Source organism: Dipodomys ordii, unplaced genomic scaffold (genome assembly GCF_000151885.1).
Source record: "Dipodomys ordii isolate 6190 unplaced genomic scaffold, Dord_2.0 Scaffold11, whole genome shotgun sequence".
Lineage (NCBI taxonomy): Eukaryota > Metazoa > Chordata > Mammalia > Rodentia > Heteromyidae > Dipodomys > Dipodomys ordii.
In genome coordinates, this window is record NW_012267227.1 from 8,398,462 (window position 1) to 8,417,732 (window position 19,271).

The window sequence follows — 19,271 nt, forward strand, 5'->3', positions numbered from 1 at the left end:
GGCCCTGAATTTGAGCCCCAGTACCAGCACTAAATACATAAATTAGTAAGATGAATTACTAAATACTATTATTACTCAAAAAATCATATATCAGCAAATTTTTGTTCTACATAAAAGTAACACTTTTAAGTTAACATACATTAGTAATATCTGCATTTTGTAACATAGATTTTTCATCCAGATTCACTTTAACAGACACTCATTGTATACTGAACTGGGCAGGTACAGTGTGCCAGGAAGTCTGACAAGTTGGTATTTGGGAACCAATTGTCATTATTGTGTAGTAGGGGGAAAGTCCTTGACTAGGTTTCTCATGTTAGTATAGGAAGGAAGTACCTAAGTAAATGTCATAAACAAATGACACTTAGGGCTTTAAACAAAAAAAGCAAGACATCTTGGACTTTGGAGGATAATTTTTTTAAATTTCAGAGGAAAAAGAAAACTAGTATAAAAACTCGTTCAAACATAGTAGACAAGAAACTGCAGGATTTTTTAAAAAATCTGTTTTCAGTTTGTGTTATATTTTACATAGAATTATTAGTACTAGAAGTTACTAGAAGAATAGCTGACTTACTGTCATAACGTGAGAATGAATCTTGTTCCTAGTTTTCCCCAATCCTTTCTTTTTTCTGCTGATACTGTAGATCAGCATAACCACTGATAGTATGAGTTGTTTTTGGAGAAAATAAGACCTTTCAATATCTAATTCCTAAGTGCTTTCTAGATCTTTCATCTCTTTTTATTTTCTTATATCCCTTCATATCTTCATAGCTGCTTTTTGTTACAATTGTAGTGTAGTGTCAACTTTTTGTTGTTGGTACTTAAATTTGTTTTTTAAAAAATGAACACACTAATTGGACATAGTAATGTGATTTAATATGACATGCATATAGTGAATTCACATGTGTGTCTTGACCATATCTCTCCACTCTTTTTTTTTTTAATCTGAAATGAACTAATTGTTAGCTGGTTTCTAGCCCATCTGCCTTCTGCTTTCCCTCCTGAAACCACAGAACTCTCACTATTGATTTTTATCTTGCATTACTTAGGACTATATTCATTCATTGCTCAAATATTTATTAGGCATTTCCTTTGTGCCTGGTCCTGTCGGTCTCTCTTGCTTACTCAAACATAAGCTCTAAGGAAGGTAACTTGCTTTCTTTTGATCTCTAGTGTCTTAAATGGCATGCATACCATCAATATTGTTGAACTTAATAGTTTCTTCTGTGGGTTTTGTTTTTTTGTATTGTTTGCTTTGTTTTGTTGGTCATGGGGCTTGAACTCTGGGCTGGGTACTGTCCCTCAACCTTTCAGCTCAAGGCTAGCACTCTACCACTTGAGCCACAGCATCACTTTCGGTTTTCTGGTGGTTTATTGCAGATAAGAGTTTCACAGACTTTCATGCCTGGTAGCTTTGAACCGTGATCCTCAGATTTCATCCTAGCTTAGAAGCTAGGATTATAAGCGTGAAATACCAGCTCCCAGCTTCTTTTGTGTTTTTTAGAAAGGAAAATTATTACATAAGATAGAATCAAGATTATTAAGGAAATACAGTTGGGTAGGCCATCAGTTTTCTTGAGGTATAATTTGTGCATAATAAAGTTCATTTGTTTATGCCCAATAGCTTAATAACTTTAAATAATAGCGTACAGTCATTTAACGGAATACTTCTTTTTTCAGTTGTGAGGCTTGAACTCTGGGCCTGGGTGCTGTCCCTGAGCTCTTTAGCTCAAGGTGAGCACTCTATCACTTGAACCACAGTGCCACTCCACGTTTTCTGGTGATTAGTTGGAAATAGTCTCAGACTTTCCTGCCTGAGCTGGCTTTGAACCACAATCCTCAGTTCTCAGCCTCTTGAGTAGCTAGGATTATAGGCATGAGCCACTGGCACCTGGCTAATTGTTTTTTTCTTTAAAACAAAAATCTTTCTCTATGTACTCGGGCTGGTCTTGAACTTGTGACCTTCCTGCTTTAGCCTCCTGAGTGATGAGATTACAGACATTGTGCCAACCCATGCCTGGCCTAGGTCTTAATATTATGCTCTTACTATATTACAAATAATCTTTTCTCTTTTCCTAGATTCTTTTCTGTATTGTTATTAACTTTTTTTGGGGGGGGGTCTGATTGTGGGGCCTGAACCCTGGGCCTGGGCGCTGTCCCTCAGCTCTTCAGCTCAAGGCTAGCGCTCTATCACTTGGGCCACAGCGCCACTTCCGGCTTTTTTCTTTTTGCTTATGTAGTGCTGAGGAATCAAACCCAGGGCCTCAGGCATGCAAGGCAAGTGCTCTACCTCTGAGCCATCTTCGCAGCCCCTGTATTGCTATTAACTTTGTGGAGCTTTAATAGGAAAAAGAAAGGTAGTTTGGCTTTGTTTGTTTGTTTTGAGACAGGATCTTGCTAAATTGCCCATGCTGGCCTCAAACTCACAGATATCCCTGCCTCTGTGCTGGGATTATAAGTATGTACCAGCACATTTGACCTTTATGCGTTTTTCTTGCTACATAAAACTGTAAGTGTAGAATTTGTAAATCAGATTGATCTAGATCATTGTAGTAAACTCTTTTTACCAATATTTAAGTAAAACAAAAATAATATGCTTTCTTGAAGAGAATGAGGTTTTGAAAAAGATAACATTTGATATACTTTTTTCTTTTTGGTCAGTCATGGGGCTTGAACTCTGGGCCTGGGCGCTATCCCTCAGCTCTTTAGTGCAAGGCTAGCACTCTACACTTGAGCCACAGTGCCACTTCTGGTTTTCAGGTGGTTTATTGGAGATAAGAATCTCACGGACTTTCGTGCCTGGGCTGGCTTGGAATGGTGATCCTCAGATCTCAGCCTCCATCTCAGCCTCCTGAGTAGCTAGGATTATAGGTGTGAGCCACCAGCGCCCAGCTTGATATACATTTTTTGTGTGTATATGTGTGTTAGTACTGGAGTTTTAACTCAGGGACTGGATGCTGTTTCTTAGCTTTTTCACTTAAGGTTGACACTCTACTACATTTTTCAGAAAACAGACAAAATCCTTGATTCACCTAAGGAAACAATTATATGTACAACAATGTACAAAATTTTAACATATATATAAATTTATGGTATATCTTTTAATATAAAATTATGTATGTTATATCTTTTATATATTTATGTATAATATATAGTCTTATAATAGTTTATCTAAAAGTATAAACTTTTAAATAAAGTCTATATAATGTTTTCTTTTTTTCTTTTTCTCTTTTTATTTTGTTTATAAATTTTTATATATAGAAGTTTATATAAAAAGCACATAGCCAGGTGCCAGTGGCTTACGCCTATAATCCTAGCTACTCAGGAGGCTGAGATCTGAGGACTGCAATTCAAAGCCAGCCTGGGAAGGAAGGTCTGTGAGATTCTTATCACTAATTAACTGCCAGACAACTGGAAGTGGCACTGTGGCTCAAGTGGTAGAGCACTAGGCTTTAACTGAAGAGCTCAGGGACAGCACCCAAGCCCATAGTTCAAGCCACCATGACTGACAAAAAAGATAAATTACATATATAAAATTTTGGTATTTATTTCAGCCTTCTCTTCTAAAAAAATCTTTATTTTTACTGGGTGTCAGTGGCTCACACCTGTAATACTAGCTACTCAGGAGGCTGAGAGCTGAGGATCATGGTTCAAAGCCAGCCCAGACAGGAATGTCCATGAGACTCTATCGCCAATAAACCACCAGAAAACCGGAAGTGGTATTGTAAATCAAGTTGTACAGTGCTAGCCTTGGGCAGAGGAGCTGAGGGACAGCACCCAGACCCAGAGTTCAAGCCCCACAACCAACAACAACAACAAAAAACTTTATTTTTATAATCCTGTCTTAAGTTTGTAAACTCTTAAAAGCAACTACTCTGAAGGAATAACTATTTGGTACGTTCTGAGGATATTTTCTTTCTTTCTTTTTTTTTTGGTCCGGTCGTGGGGCCTGAACTCTGGGCCTGGGCGCTGTCCCTCAGCTCTTCAGCTCAAGGCTAGCGCTCTACCATTTGAGCCACAGCACCACTTCCAGCTTTTTTCTTTTTGCTTATGTGGTTCTGAGGAATCGAACCCAGGGCCTCATGCATGCAAGGCAAGCACTCTACCACTGAGCCACCTTCCTAGCCCCTCTGAGGATATTTTCTAGGCATTATAGTTAGCCAGAATATTTTTCTCTGTACAACTAGGCTCAATGATATGTGTAACAATTTACCTAGTATATTGGCCAATTACTCTCAAATTCAGCTTTCATAAGAGTAACTGAAATGAAGCTTGTAAAGGTAGACTACTGGTTCCCACTTCTAGAGATTAATAAATTTTTGTGGGTTTTTTTTAATATGGAACTATTTATGAATTTGCATGTCATCTTTGCACAGGGGCCATGCTAATCTTTTCTGAATTCTTCCAATTTTAGTATATGTGCTGGTGAAGCTAGCACTAATAAAGTTATTATATAGGAAGTTCAGGACTTTGTATTTCTAAATAAGCTCTCAAGTAATGTTTCTATTGCCTTCAGTTTTACTGATAGATTACAGTGGCTATCCAAGTACAGTCTATCATATCTGCACTCCTACCTATTTGGGAAGAGGAGATGAGAAAAGTCACAGTTCAAAGCCAGCCTAGACCAAACGTATTTATGAAATAAAAATCAAAACCCCATTTTAGAAAGCTGGACACAGTGGTATGAACTTGTCATCACAGCTGCTTGGGAGGTGTAAAGAGGAGGATCATGGTCCAGGTTGATCTGGGAAAAAGAAACTAAATCCTATAAACACACACACACACAGCAAAAAACTAAAAGGCTTTGTTTCAAGAGACTAAAAATTTTAAGAAAATAAAATGTGCAAAACCTGGCTTAGGTTTCTAGTATAGGAAAGCTTTCTTTCCCACATGCTATTGTCATGGGTTACAAAAAGTGTGGCTAATCGTTTTCTGTTCAGTGCTTAAAGAAATGTTTTAACTTATAAACTTTCCTTTAATTTGTTTTTGTTTTTTAACCTCTCCTAGTAACTGCAAAGAACTCTTGAAGTGTTTGGGTTTTCAGATACTAAGTAGTCGTAATTTAGCTCAAGTAGTATTTGTTTCCTACATCATTAAATTCTACTTCCTTCCCTGTGTACAAGCATACTAAGATTTGAAATTGACTTTTTTAAAAAGTGATTATTCTGATAACCTTTATTATAGAAACTCTACATTGTTTGCAAAAAATCAGAATTTTTTTGATCGTTAGTTGATAATTTTGTTTGATGATCTTTATTTTGTTGGGTTTTGTTAACTATTTAATGCATTTCCTTTTTTATATAATGGTGGGGGTACTAATCATTTAACAGTATGCCTAGGAAAATGAATGTCATTATAAAATGAAAAGATACTAGCAAGACATGGTGGTGGATGCCTATAGTTGAAGCTACTCAGCAAACTAGGCAGGAGAATTGCTTGGCTTATGAGTTGTAGACCAATCTCAGGAACATAGACATCCCCCATCTCAAACAGGAAAAGAAAAAGATAAAATGTTGAATTAAACAGGGATGATAAACACATCAGTATTAACATGTTGTTAAAAACTAAACTGTTAAATGTATTCTAGAAATATAGTTATAAATCAGTAAGACTTAACTCTATAGTAAAATTATTGAAATCTCTTCTCTTTCCAGCTTTCATAGTAATCGTCCAAGTAAAAGGTTTTGTATATTTAAGAAGCATTCAGAAAATCTCAGGTAACTAATTGATTTTTTTTAATTCTTTCTGTTGCAGAATAATTATTTTTCTCTTACATATAGTTTTAATTGAGATATAATGCCCATGACATACAATTCATGAATTTAACATGTTCAATGAATAGATTTTAGTATATACACAGATTTGTGTATATACCGAAATTAGTAGTACAGTTTCATCTAATTTAATTAGGAAAAGAATACTACTTTTAATTTCATTGAATAAATATCTTTGAACTTCCCTCTCATTCATTATGTGTAGTAAAATTATAAATAATTTACATATTTAAAGATTAAATACAGGGGCTGGGAAGGTGGCTCAGTGGTAGAGCGCTTGCCTTGCATGCATGAGGCCCTGGGTTCAATTCCTCAGTACCACATAAGCAAAAAGAAAAAAGCTGGAAGTGGCGCTGTGGCTCAAGTGGTAAAGCACTAGCCTTGAGCTAAGAGCCGAGGGACAGCACCCAGGCCCAGAGTTCAGGCCCCACGACTGGACCCAAAAACAAAAACAAAATAAAGATTAAATACACAAAATGGTATTTAAACTGATTATAAAGAATTAGAGTGTTTAAAAAAGAAAGAAAAGAAACCTTGTAATTGCTTGTTAGTAGTGAATTACATCATTTTTCTGATACAGTATGGGCTCTGAAATCAAGGTGCTCAGTTTCAAACCTGATTCTGACCTTAGCTCTTTGTCCTTGATTACTCTGTCTTCTATAACTTAACTCTTCAGGTTGTTAGATGAAATAATATGTTAAATTCAGCAAAGCACAGAGTAAAGGTTCAATCATTAATAGCCAATATACAATGCTTAACCTAGGGAATGTTTTGTTTTGTGCCTGGGCTGAGGCTTGAACTTAAGGCCTGAGATCTGTCCCAGAGCTTTTTCCTAAAGGATAGCATTCTACCACTTGAACCACAGCTCCACTTTTAGCTCTTTTTTTTTTTTAGTTTGGTAGTTAATTGGAGATAAAAGAGTCTCATGCTTTTCTTGGCCAGGCTGGCTCTGAACTACAGTCATCAAATCTCAGCCTCCTGAGTAGCCAGGATTACAGGTCTTGAGTCACCAGCACCTGGCCCATAGTGAATGCTTTATAGAAGAAGAGAGTCAGACATAACTGTAGATTGAACTTTAATGCCAAGTGAAAAAATAAAGGAAGACCAGTCAAAAGGAGGTAATTTGGGGAAAAAGTTGTTATTTCAGTTTAGATGTTCCAGTGCTACCTATAGGAGTAGATCCACAACAAGCTATTAGACTAGAGCATCAGCAGAGAAGTTAGTCTGATACATTTAATTTGTCTCCATATACTTGTAAAAAAAAGCATTTCTAACTGTGATAAACTTCAAATGTACCTACTATGTTATTAAGCTGACAGTAACAGCAATCCCATTGTATGATCATTTTTTTCATTATGAATTTGAGAGATTCTAAAACATTTTCTAAAAATGAAGAAGCTATAGCCAAAACAAAAGGAAAGCAAAAACAAAAGGAAAGCAGAACCAACCTAAGTCTCTCTAGTTTGATCTGCAAACATAGCACAATATTGTCTTATTTTCTCCTTTACAAACCAACTTTCACTATTAAAAACCCAAATAGAAGCCCAGCACCGGTCCTCACACCTGTAATCCTAGCTGCTCAGGAGGCTGAGATCTGAGGATCACTATTCAAAGCCAGCCCGGGCAGGAAACTCCATGAGACTCTTATCTCCAAGAAACCACTAGAAAACCGGAAGTGGTGCTGTGGCTCAAGTGGTAGAGCGCTCACCTTGAGCTGAAGAGTGCAAGGACAGCGCCCAAGCCCAGAGTTCAAGCCCCACAACCAACCAAAAAAAAAAAAATACACACACACACACACATAACAATGTAGCCTCCTACATTTTTAAGTCAATAAGCTGGATTATAAATTTTAGGTACAAATGTTTAGAGAGTGCTTGAATTAGGCACTTCAGCCCTTTTCCAATGAACTTTGTCCAGTGGAATAGGCATTAGCCAACTCTATCAGGGAGGCCATGTTAGTGTCTATGAGAATGATTTGTTCATAGAAAAGACTAAAGCTAATTAAGCTGAGTGTTTTAAATTTATCTTTGCTATGCTTCTCCACCCCCCCACCTTTTATTAGCATACATTAGTTGTATAAGAGAGAAAATTCATTGTGACTTGGTATGATACACCTATAAAAAGCATTCTGATCAAACTTCTTTATGATTCTCCCTTACTCTCCTCCCCCATTCTAAAGCAATCCTAACAAGTTTAATTGTTCTGTTATCATACATGCATTTTAACTACTTGGAACATATTAGTGCTTTTTCACTGTCTTTATTCACCTCCCCTGTTTTATTTTCTTCATGCATTTCTTTCAGTGTGTATTAATTGTACCAAAGAGTTTCATGATGGTATTTCAGATTATGTTTTAATCAGAATAACACTATGCTTTTTAAATTTAGATTACAGATACTCCTTTTAGAAATTAAAAGTTCTTAGCAGTTGCTTTTCAAATAGATGTTAAAGTTCATTTAAATGGAACAGACCAAATTTTTTTCAACAGTGTCATTTACAGTTCATATTAAACATTGTAACATCACTTACACTAAAATACTTGGTTTTCCTATAAGCAGCTCTTCACATGCTTTACCCAACCAGTTCCCAACTGCTTTATTCTTACAAATTTAATAAATGTATTGTGGCTTCCTACCTTCTCTGAAACATCTCAAATGTTTTTACAGCTTTAATACCTTAAAATAATTTAACAACAAAAAATGATCACTATTCTGGACACATTTTAAATTAGAACCTTTAGGTCAGAAAGATGTATTTTAATATGCCAGATATTATACTATGCTTCAAATAGCAAGTACTGCAGGGCGCCAGTAACTCACACCTGTAATCCTAGCTACTCAGGAGGCTGAGATCTGAGGATCATGGTTCAAAGACTGCCTGGGCAGGAAAGTCCATGAGACTCTTATCTCCACTTAACCACCAGAAAACCCTGGAAGTGGTGCTATGGCTCAAGTGATAGAGTGCTCGCCTTGAGCTGAAGTGCTGAGGGACAGTTCCCAGGCCCAGAGTTCAAGCCCCATGACCGGGGGAAAAAAAATAGCAAGAACTACTCAGTGTGATCCAGTGAGTGTAAAAACTCTTCTGTACTCAGATTTTTTTTTTTTGATGACCATGAAAATAGTTGCCTAAATTTACTGAAAATGTGTCATGGTTGCATGTTTCATCGGTCTGGAGTTGAAAGAGTAGTTGAGGCCCCAGCAAGTCAACTAGTTTGAACAACAGTATTGAGATGATTGGGAATGTAAGCATTCATACTCCAGTATTTTATTAACTATTTTAGTTAATGCATTGTTAAAATAATACCAACCTTGCATGATTGTGGTGAGAACATTGATGTGCAGTTGATAGCAGCTATCATCTGTTTTTACAGCAGTTACCTTTCTTTTCTAATTTTATCTTTGACCATATAGTAACTAGATAGCTGCACTTGATTTGTTGCTCACCATTATTCGTAGTAGAAAGTTATCTATAAAAACAGCATCAATAAATGTATACTACGTGAATGCATGCTAGGTCAGACTTGGCAGGTGAGGATGTAGCAAAGAATATTTAGAATGTGATTTGTTTCCATTAATAAAGATTGTTAGCAGAGCCAAGACTGGCTTAGATCTCTAGACTTCTAGCTTTCATCAGCTATTATGAGAGATGACTATTTATACAGCATAAATACTTTCTGTAAATAAAATACATGGCTGTGCCATTTTCTAGAAAATTATTTTCATTATACCAAATTTATCTGACAAAAATTAATGGTTATAACATAAACAGAAAATCATAAAAAGTGATCATTGAACATGTATGTGAATTTCATAAAACATAAAACTTTTTATTTTATGCTATTTTTCTTTAATAGGGGCATTACTCTAGTGTGCCTTAATTGTGATTTCCTAACTGATGTTTCTGGCTTAGATAATATGGCTACACACTTAAGTCAACATGAAACTCATACTTGCCAAGTTGTATTGGAGAAAGGTATGTACATCCGACTGTTATTTTGGATTTTTGACATTCCATTATTTTTGGTCAACCACAATATGGGCTCTTTACTAAATCATTTTTCTCACTCATCATAGTTCATATGCTCTTGTCAATGTAAAACTTTTCTTCTAATTTCAGTTTCTGTTTGTATCCCAACTTCTGAACATCTTTCTGAGTAAGTTTAATTTTTATTCAGTGCATTTTACTTTGATAGGTTTTTAGCACTATTGCTTTTTAAGAATGTGTCGTTAATAGGAATGAAAAATATTAAAGTATTTTGTTGTGTTTTTTTTTTAAAGCTGCTTGTTGAAGTAGGTTCCTGCTCTGTGGAGCTCGTGACCTGGTGCAAGACAAGTTGGAATTTCCTATGTTCAAAGTTCTGAGATGTTTTCTTACACAAAGGTGGTTAAGCAGCCAAGTTCATGACATTAGGCCTCATTATTCAGCTCTGTTCAGCTTTCAGATGGGTCTAGATTCTACTCCACCTTATCTTTGTGTCAGGTTGACAGGTCTTAATAAACATTTTTTTCCCCTCTATTTGGCTTTCCTTAAAAAAAACTTTTGTTGCTCTGGTCTTTTCTTATTTTGCTGAAAAGAATTTGTTTGTCTCTACTGCTCTTGCCTCCAGAATAATCCATTCCAAATGATATGGCTGCTCGTCTATTTTCTGTTTTATCTGCTTTCTGCTTTCTTTGTTTCTTATATTTTATGTTCTTAGGCCAGATGGTTGTCTCTTTCCTTTGTTGTCTGTCATTGTGCTATTTTTCTTATTTTTCAGATGCAGAAGCAGCCCAGAGATTTCAAAATATGTCCAGGGTACACCTGGACAGTGTCCCCCTCCGATGAACACAACTGATGACTGTTCTCTCTTTCCAAGGAATGTGAATAATTTGACTATGCGACCTTCTGTAGGTTGTGGCCTCAAGAACTCATATTTTAGGCTGGGCACCAGTGGGTCGTGCCTGTAATCCTAGCTATTGGGAATAGCACAACACCTGGGTAGCCCAGACATAAATCCAAGACCCCGTCTCATTTAGTAGCTGGATGGGTGGTACATGCCTGTCATCCTAGCTATGTAAAGAGCATAAATAGATGGATCCAGGTCCTCCTAGTTATGCATGCCGGACCTTACTTGGAAAAAATGTGAGGGTGGGGGGAGACAAGGGACGTGACTCAAGTGCCTGCCAAGCAAGAGCAAGTGCAAGTCCCTGAGCTCAACCCCTAGTACCTCCCAAAAAGAAAAAAAAGGCGGGGGGGAAGCAAAGCAAAACAAAAACTTAGTATCTTGAGGAGACTTCCTCCTACACTGCTGACCTCCCATCAGGCTGATGTTGATTTGGCCAAGGATGACCTTAAGGATACCAAATTGAGCATACTTCCCGCTGTTGGCTTTGGCTCTTGATATTAAGTGCATGGGCCAGTTATGACCAAGAAAAGCCCATTTCCCAAGTGTTTCAGCATCCAAATTGAAGTTTAGTCATTTTGGCTGTTGGCTTTAATTCTTCATGTACTATGGATACAATCCAAGAAATAACAAAAACTTGTGCTACTTTCATACCTTTAGATCTCAATTATGTCCCAGAATTGTAGGGGTTTTTTTGTTGTTATTTTTTGTTTTGTTGGTCGTGGGGCTTGAACTTTGGGCCTGGGCGCTTTCCCTGCGCTCTTCAGTTCAAAGCGAGCACTCTGCCGCTTGAGCCACAGCACCACTTCTGGTTTTCTAGTGGTTTATTGGAGATAAGAGTCTCACAGAGTTTCCTGCCCGGGCTAGCTTTGAATAGTGATCCTCAGATCTCAGCCTCCTGAGTAGCTAGGATTACAGACATGAGCCACCAGCACCTGGCTTGTAGTCATTTTTTACTGTAATTTAAAGTTTATCGATCAGTATTGACCTCTTTTTGATAATGTCAATTCTCAGATATTTTTATTTTTTTTATTTTAGTAACCCAGGTCTCTAAAATTTTATGCCTCTTTTGTGATGTCTAATTTTTCTATTCTTTTCCTTAAAGCTAGGGCTTTTTTGTTGTTTTGTTTGTTTGTTTACTCTAAGATTTCTTAAGTTGCCTGTTTATAGCTTTTTAATCTGGCTGTTGCTTAAATCATCCTCAGTGCTACTTCAGGTTTATTAGCATTATCTTCATCATTGTAAGTTCTAAAATGTAAAGAATTGGTAAGAGATATCTTGCAGAACTTTAAAAAAGTTTAAAGTAACATTTTATAAGTCTTTAATGTGTTTTTTTGGTAAAGCTAACATATAACCAATAATGCTTATTTCCTTCCTGTAAATTTTTAATCTTTAATTTTTAATTTTGGTATGTTGCATACAGCTCTATTATTTTCTTTTAATAAAAATGTGGTATTAGACAGCACCCAGGCCCAGAGTTCAGCCCTACAACCAAAAAAAAAATGTATTTAAGTTTCTCAGGAATTATTTGCTAATGAATAATTTTATATAAAATCCCTAAGTGTTATCCTATTAAAAGATCATTCTAATAATTTTTTTAATTTTAAAAATTAACAAAGCATCTTTTAAGATGCTCTGAAATTATTGAGCTTTTTTTCACTCCTAAAATCAGAATTACTTTATTTGTATTTTAGAGCAGAGATAAAGCCACTTACATAATAAATTTTTTATAATTAACATTAATTTTTCATTTTAAGCTTCTGAGCCAAGTTATACTACTAATGGAAAAAATTCCAAAATCTCTGAAAATGGCATCTTTCCTAGTAGTAGATTTGGTAACACACTATTTACTTCCTAATCTGTCTCCAGGAAGTTTTTTCATCTTCTCTCTTTCTATCTAATTAACCCCACTCCCCAACAGTTTTTTTTTCTTTACTTACAATTTATTGATATTGTCATACAGGGGAGTTTTATGTGAAAATTCCATATGTACCTCTGTTACATACTCTTAGATCCCTCCTTCCTTTTTATAAAAAACAGGGTTTCTTAGTTATTTCATTGTGCATTTGTGTATGTAATTCACTTTGATTCTCTTAACTCCTGGTACACTCTCCATTTCCCCTCCCCTGCTTTCTCTCTGTCTCTTTCTCTGTCTCTCTCTCAGACAGACACACACAGAGTGTCCCTTTTCATTGAAGTCCTATCTTATTTGATCATTTTAGAATTTGGTTACCACATATGAGAAAAAAGATGTGGCATTTGGCTTTTTAAGTTTGGCTTATTTCACTCAATATGATCTCTAGGTCTCTGCATTTTTACTGCAGACAACATAATTTTGGGGGTGGGATAATGTGTGTGTGTATGTGTGTCACATCTTTATTGTCTCATCAGATTGTAGGACATCTTTGTGAGTAGTGCTGCTGTAAACATGAATGTGCAGGTATCCCTCATGAATGTAGATGTATTCTGCCTCCAGTACATCCCCAATATGTATTTCCTAGATCATAGTGCAAAAATATGATAAACCACTTTCTTGTAAAAGCAACATATGAACTCTGCTTTGTGTTCTTCAGTGGGTCTCTTTTTTTAGAGAGGAAGTATGGATGAAGTTCATTTTCCCTCACTTCCCTCACACTATCTACACACACACACACACACACACACACACACACACACACACACACACCCCTTTGATGCACTGAAACATAATGTCTATACTTGATTGCTTAGTTTGGAGTTTCTGCCCCACTGTTCACTAGATTTGTGTGTCTTTGGGCAGGTTACCAGACATCTATGTCCCAATTCCTGATTTGTAAAATATAGGCAAATAAAGTATCTATTTTAATCTTAAGCTATTAAAAGATTTTTTTTTTACTTTTATTTTTTTTGGGTCCGGTCATAGGGCCTGAACTCTGGGCCTGGGCACTGTCCCTCAGCTCTTCAGCTCAAGGCTAGCACTCTACCACTTGAGCCACAGCGCCACTTCCGGCTTTTTTTTCTTTTTGCTTATGTGGTGCTGAGGAATCGAACCCAGGGCCTCTGGCATGCAAGGCAAGTGCTCTACCACTGAGCCATCTTCCCAGCCCTATTAAGAGATTTTTAAAATAATATATGTATATAACACACCAAAAGTAATTAGTAATACTCCAAAAAATAATGGGCATTGGTGGTTCATTCCTATAATTTTAGCTACTTAGTTTGAGGATCAGGGTTCAAAGCCAGACTGAGAGAAAAGTCTGTGAGACACTTATCTCCAATTTAATTACCAAAAAGCCAAAAGTGGAGCTGTGGCTTAAGTGGTAGAGCACCAGCCTTGAGGGAAAAAGCTAAGGGACTGTGTCTAGGCTTTGAGTTCAAGCCCCCAAGACCAGGATGCGCACCCGTGTGACCCCCCCACACACACAATGTAATTAGCATGTCATAATCACTATGCAAATGTAAAGACATTGTATTATTTGTGATTGTTATCTACTCATATTTGTATTCAGTTGCCTTCATCTTCAGCCTATTTTTCAATCGATCCCTCCCATATCTTTTTCACATATTACTTCTTTTATTTTTCTTTTCCTGTTATTGTTGAAGCATGTTATGCCATTAGATTTTCTAAAGCCTACAGGGCACTAACTTTATACTTTTAGAAAATGTTTATAACTCACGCTAGTCATCACTGTCTTGTATCAGTTTCATCAACGTTTTCCTCGAGTATGCTGTACGCCATAGTTCTTCACACACTTTCAACTCATGATTTTGAAGGTCTTCTGCAGCTCCACTTCTCATTTTAGAAGTTGACCTTGTGGAAATGCTTGCTATCCTTTACTTAGAGAGGCTTCTGTGCATATGCCTTTTGGATCATTTATTGAAATTGGGACCCTACACTGAGAGCCTTTGCTTCTCTATTGCAGACCAAGGTGTAAATCCAAGTTGTTTTTCTCACCAGCTCTTCAGCATTTGGTAAATGATGTAACCTGAAGATAATATGTGGAACTCAGTTAAACTACAGATTTAAAGAAATTAGTTAAATATTTCACTGAACTTTTTTACACTGACCTGGCAGAGAGTAGGCACTAAATAGAGACACATTACTATTCCTGCTGCTCTTACTCTTGCTCTCCTGTTACTGCTAATACTGTTGTCATGACTGTTATTCCTGCTTCTTCCTGATGGCCAGAGACTCTGGGACTATTTATCTATGGAAGCTTCTCATGATTGAGACTTGTAGTAGCAGTCCCTTTACGTTGGCTGTTTGACATTTTGATATACAGTTTGATTTTATAGTACATTCTTCTGAACTTATCTTGGTTAATGACATTACTCTTCTCTTGCCACTGCAAGCAGACATCCGGGGTGGGTCACATTTGCTCTTCCCCATGTTTCTATATCCAATAAATGTATACCCTCTGTTCTAAGTTAGCACTTTGCTACAATTGATAGTGTATTATTTTGGTTGAGACAGCTACCATTTTAACAAGATTCTGAATGGAATTTTTTTTATTATTTTTCTTTCTGTTATACAAACCTGATGCTTTTAGGACAAATTAGCATGGCAATCAAAAGCATCCTGAAATGGCCTTTGCCATGTCTTCAGTTTTATCTTCAACTGCTTTTTTTTTCCTGCCCTACATTTCATTGACATGAGACATTCTCATCTAGTTTTGTGCTTCTGTTCTGTCCTAGAGCCCTTCCCTGCTTTGCTAGTTTCTGATCTTCCTCTAAAACCAACTTCACTGTATGCCTGCTGCTTTCTTGCCTCTCTCCTCATATTGGGGGGTCAGTCATGTAGATGTCTTTTTCCTAACTTCACAGTTCTCGATCCACATTTGCTCAGTGCATCTCTTTGATAACAAAATACTCAAGAGGAGAGACTGTTCTTATCTTTGGACTAGAACACTTAGCTCACTGGTGCAGGTACTGTGTGGTAAAGATCCTGCTTAGACACATATCTCACACACACACATCAATCAGCACTACTCAAAGAAAATGATCAGAATGGTGTGCTGAATGTTTACTATTCTGAATGTCTAAGTAGAAGCTCTTGAGTAGTGGTTGACTTTAGTACTGGCTTGTACAGCATTTCTTGAGCTTTCTTAGAATGCTTACAAGTATTCTTAGGTTAAAGACTGTATTTTTTAAATTACAATTGAAGTTTTTGACCTAGCTGAAATGAACCTGAGCAGCTTTTCCCTCATAGATTCCCCCCCATCTCATCAGATGTTCATACTATGAATGAAATCTCAAAAGAACATACTAATATAATTAAATCACAATATTTATTTTCTGTGTAGCCCTAAATTTTTATGGGTAGCCTTGTGATGTCATGTGACCTGTAGAGAAATTTTAATAAGGCTTTTGAGTCTATTTTGGACTTTAAAGGAAATGAATTAGCCTTTAGAAATATATCAGGCACCTGTTTGTTTCAGTAGGTTTCCTTGGAGAAAAATACTTATTTGCAGTTCTTTTGCAAGACTGTCTGTCAGTGGTTCTGTTGTCTTTGCATTGAAAAGTTCATGTTTGTTCCAAGTCCTACACCACTTTTTTCTATAAAAATTATTGCAAAATTCACAAGTGAAAACTTTAATTATGTAATAACAGATTAGATCAGAACTTTGAGCATAGCAAATTTGACTGTCTTCTCCAAGGCAGTTGAATATCTCCAATAATAACTATTTCATCAGGTAGCTTTATGAATAAAAATTAAGGCTACAAAATTGGTGGGGGACAGTTTTCAAAATAATTTTAATCATGCATTAGTAATTTATTAAATTTTACTAACATTAAAGTACACCTTTGTAATTACAAATTCTTAGTGTTCATTTTAGTGCCAGATTGATAATGATGAGATGTATAATACACATATCTAAACTTTTTTAGCTTTTCCTGAAACTTTTTACTGATACTTATAATTCTATCCTTTAAAGGGAATACTAGTATGGTAAAAGGCACAAAGAAAAATTGGAATCACTAGCCTCTCCATACTAGTTATTTCCAGAACTTACTGTGTTCTCACCTAGTAGTTTTCTTAGTAAAATAAAGCATAATAAAAATAAATGTCACCAACCCCATTGCTGAAAACTTGCCTTTTCCAGTTGAAATTCCAGCAATAATGATGAAACATTCTTCTACTTTTATTGCTGACTAAAATTAATTTATTATGGGGGACATGTGAAAGTAATTGGCATGATAATATTTCTTTTGTAAGAATATAAAGCCTTAAAAGTTGGGCACTGGTGGCTCATGTTTGTAAGCCTAGCTACTCAAGAGGCTGATATCTGAGGATCTCGATTTGAAGGCAGGCTGGGCAGGAAGTCTGAGAGATTTCCAATTAATCACAGAAAAAATGGAAGTGGCTCAAATGGTAGAGCTCTAGCCTTGAGGTAAAGGAGTTCAGGGACAGTGCCCAGGCCCTTAAAGTTCAAGCCCGGGAACTGGCAAAAAAATAAATGCATAAGACCTTTGCTAAAGAAAATGTTTTAAATACTTGAGATGATTACCAAATCTTTAACCCAAAAAGGTTGAAATTTTTTGTGCAAATTTATCTTCATTCAGTATGCTGACATTAACTATAAATTGTAATATGCTAACAGTGGAATGGGTCCACACACAAAAAAAAATCTATGATTTGTTATGTTTCTTTGTGGAACAAACTATAGACAAGTAATTTTGCACAGTTAATTATTTCTATTCTACTAAAGCACTAGCATTTATAATTCTAATATTTTAAAAAATGTGGTACTGGAGATTATACCCAGGTCTTCTTGAATGCTAAATACATGCTCTACTACTGCAGTGCTTCCCTCCTCTCCCCGCCCCCGCCCTCTCCCCCCACCATTTAAAGTCCTCATTTTAAAAAATGAATCCTTAGAGAATGGGTAAGGAAAGATGGTGTTTGTCAGCTTCGTGTGTCCTTCCTTAAAACCACAATAGCTTTTAGGATGGTTGACATTTCTTTCCTTTATTTCCATAAAATAAGGCATGGACTTGGGTTGATGATACTGTTCCTTATTTGTAATTCTTAAGTCTTACTGGATCACTTAATTCTTGATTCACTGTTTCAGATTAAGTAGAACCACCTTATTTTTGCATATTAAAACAGTTTAATATGCACTAACAAATAATAGTCATTAGCAGTTTCTTAAACAAAGAACTTCTAGGAAAGTTTGACTTACATTGATTTTTACAAGATTTCTAGATGCCATAAGTTATAATGAACATTTTTGAGTCAAGATGTTTTTAAAAAATCTGTAGTTATTTTCTGAGCAGTGCTTGAAAATGTATTCTTTAAATTTTGGGGTTGGGTTGTAGATCAAGTGACAGAGTGCCTGCCTAACAAGCACAAGGCCCTGAGTTCAAAAACCCACTAGAATTTTAACATCAAAAAAAACTAAAAACAACTTTTGTTTTTTATGAGTACTTTTTTGGGGGGTTTTACCGGATCCAGAGTGACGTCACATTGGATTTTATACTAGATTTTTAAAAAGATTTTTATGTCCTACAGTAGTAAATACTGATTTGTACAATATGATAACTTGCTTTTGTTAATGAGTAATTCTTTTTTGAAATTGTTTACTAATACATTATTTCTTTTATCTTAATTTGCATTTAGCAAAAGGAGCATTTCTGAGTTCTTTTTAGAAAAGGAAATATGTCTTTCTTTTTCTTTCTCTCTGCAGTGCTGGGAATCAAATTCAGGGCTTCACACATGCTAGGCAAGTGCTCTTTCACTGAGCTACATCCCAGCTTGAAGTACATGTCTTCATTCACTAATTTAGCACACTTATTAAATGGTTTAGCCCCATGTATTGTATTTTTACCTTAAAATATGTACAGATATCACTTAGTGTGACATTGTAAAGTTTACAGGGGCTTAGATTTAAATTTAGTTATTTTAAGCATGCAAAAACTTCAATTCATATTTACAATTATAATATAAAATAATCACTATTTTGTTTTCAAGATTAAAACATGAAGCTCCTACTAAGGAACAAGAACCTATATCTAAGGTAAAGTGATTTTTATCTCATAATTTAAAAAGTTATACATTTGAAAGTATTGGAGTTTTTTTCTTTGTCGGCCATGGGGCTTGAACTCTGGGCCTGGGCGCTGTACCTCAGCTTTTCAGCTTAAGGTGAGCACTCTACCACTTGAGCCACGGCACCACTTCCAGTTTTCTGGTGGTTAATTGGCAATAAGAGTCTCACGGATTTTCCTGCCACCGGCACCCAGCAGGCAATCACCTTTTAGAGCTATGAAAAATACAAGGTTAATTTCATATTTTCCCTTGTTGTTGTTGTTTTGTTAGTCATGGGCCTTAAACTCTGGGCCTGAGCGCTGTCCCTCAGCTCTTCAGCTCAAGGCAAGCGCTCTACCACTTGAGCTACAGTGCCACTTCTGGTTTTCTGGTGGTTTATTGGCGATACACAGACTTTCCTGTCCAAGCTGGCTTTGAACCCTGATCCTCAGATCTCAGTCTCCTGAGTAGCTAGGATTACAGGTGTGAGCCACCAGCGTCCAGCCTTTACATAGTTTTTTATTTCTGTAATATCTCTTTTACTTTTTTTGGTATATTTTATATTGCAGACCTGCTGGTAATTAATTCTTTTAGGCTTAAAAGTCTTTTT

At 36.2% G+C, this 19,271-nt stretch overlaps 1 protein-coding gene across 3 annotated transcripts in view; it reads left to right on the forward strand.

Annotated features, from left to right (window-relative positions):
- Positions 1–19,271, forward strand: part of Znf280d (zinc finger protein 280D) — a 59,332-nt gene that overhangs the window by 34,321 nt on the left and 5,740 nt on the right. The window contains exons 14-18 of one of the 3 annotated variants that reach the window (XM_013010124.1): positions 5,655–5,717; positions 9,628–9,746; positions 9,891–9,927; positions 10,531–10,660; positions 18,608–18,653. In XM_013010124.1, the coding sequence (XP_012865578.1) occupies positions 5,655–5,717; positions 9,628–9,746; positions 9,891–9,927; positions 10,531–10,660; positions 18,608–18,619 (361 nt within the window). In that variant the 3' untranslated portion in view covers positions 18,620–18,653. Of the gene's footprint in view, positions 1–5,654; positions 5,718–9,627; positions 9,747–9,890; positions 9,928–10,530; positions 10,661–18,607; positions 18,654–19,271 lie in introns of those variants that run through there. The other 2 variants (XM_013010123.1, XM_013010125.1) reach the window with 2 other exon arrangements.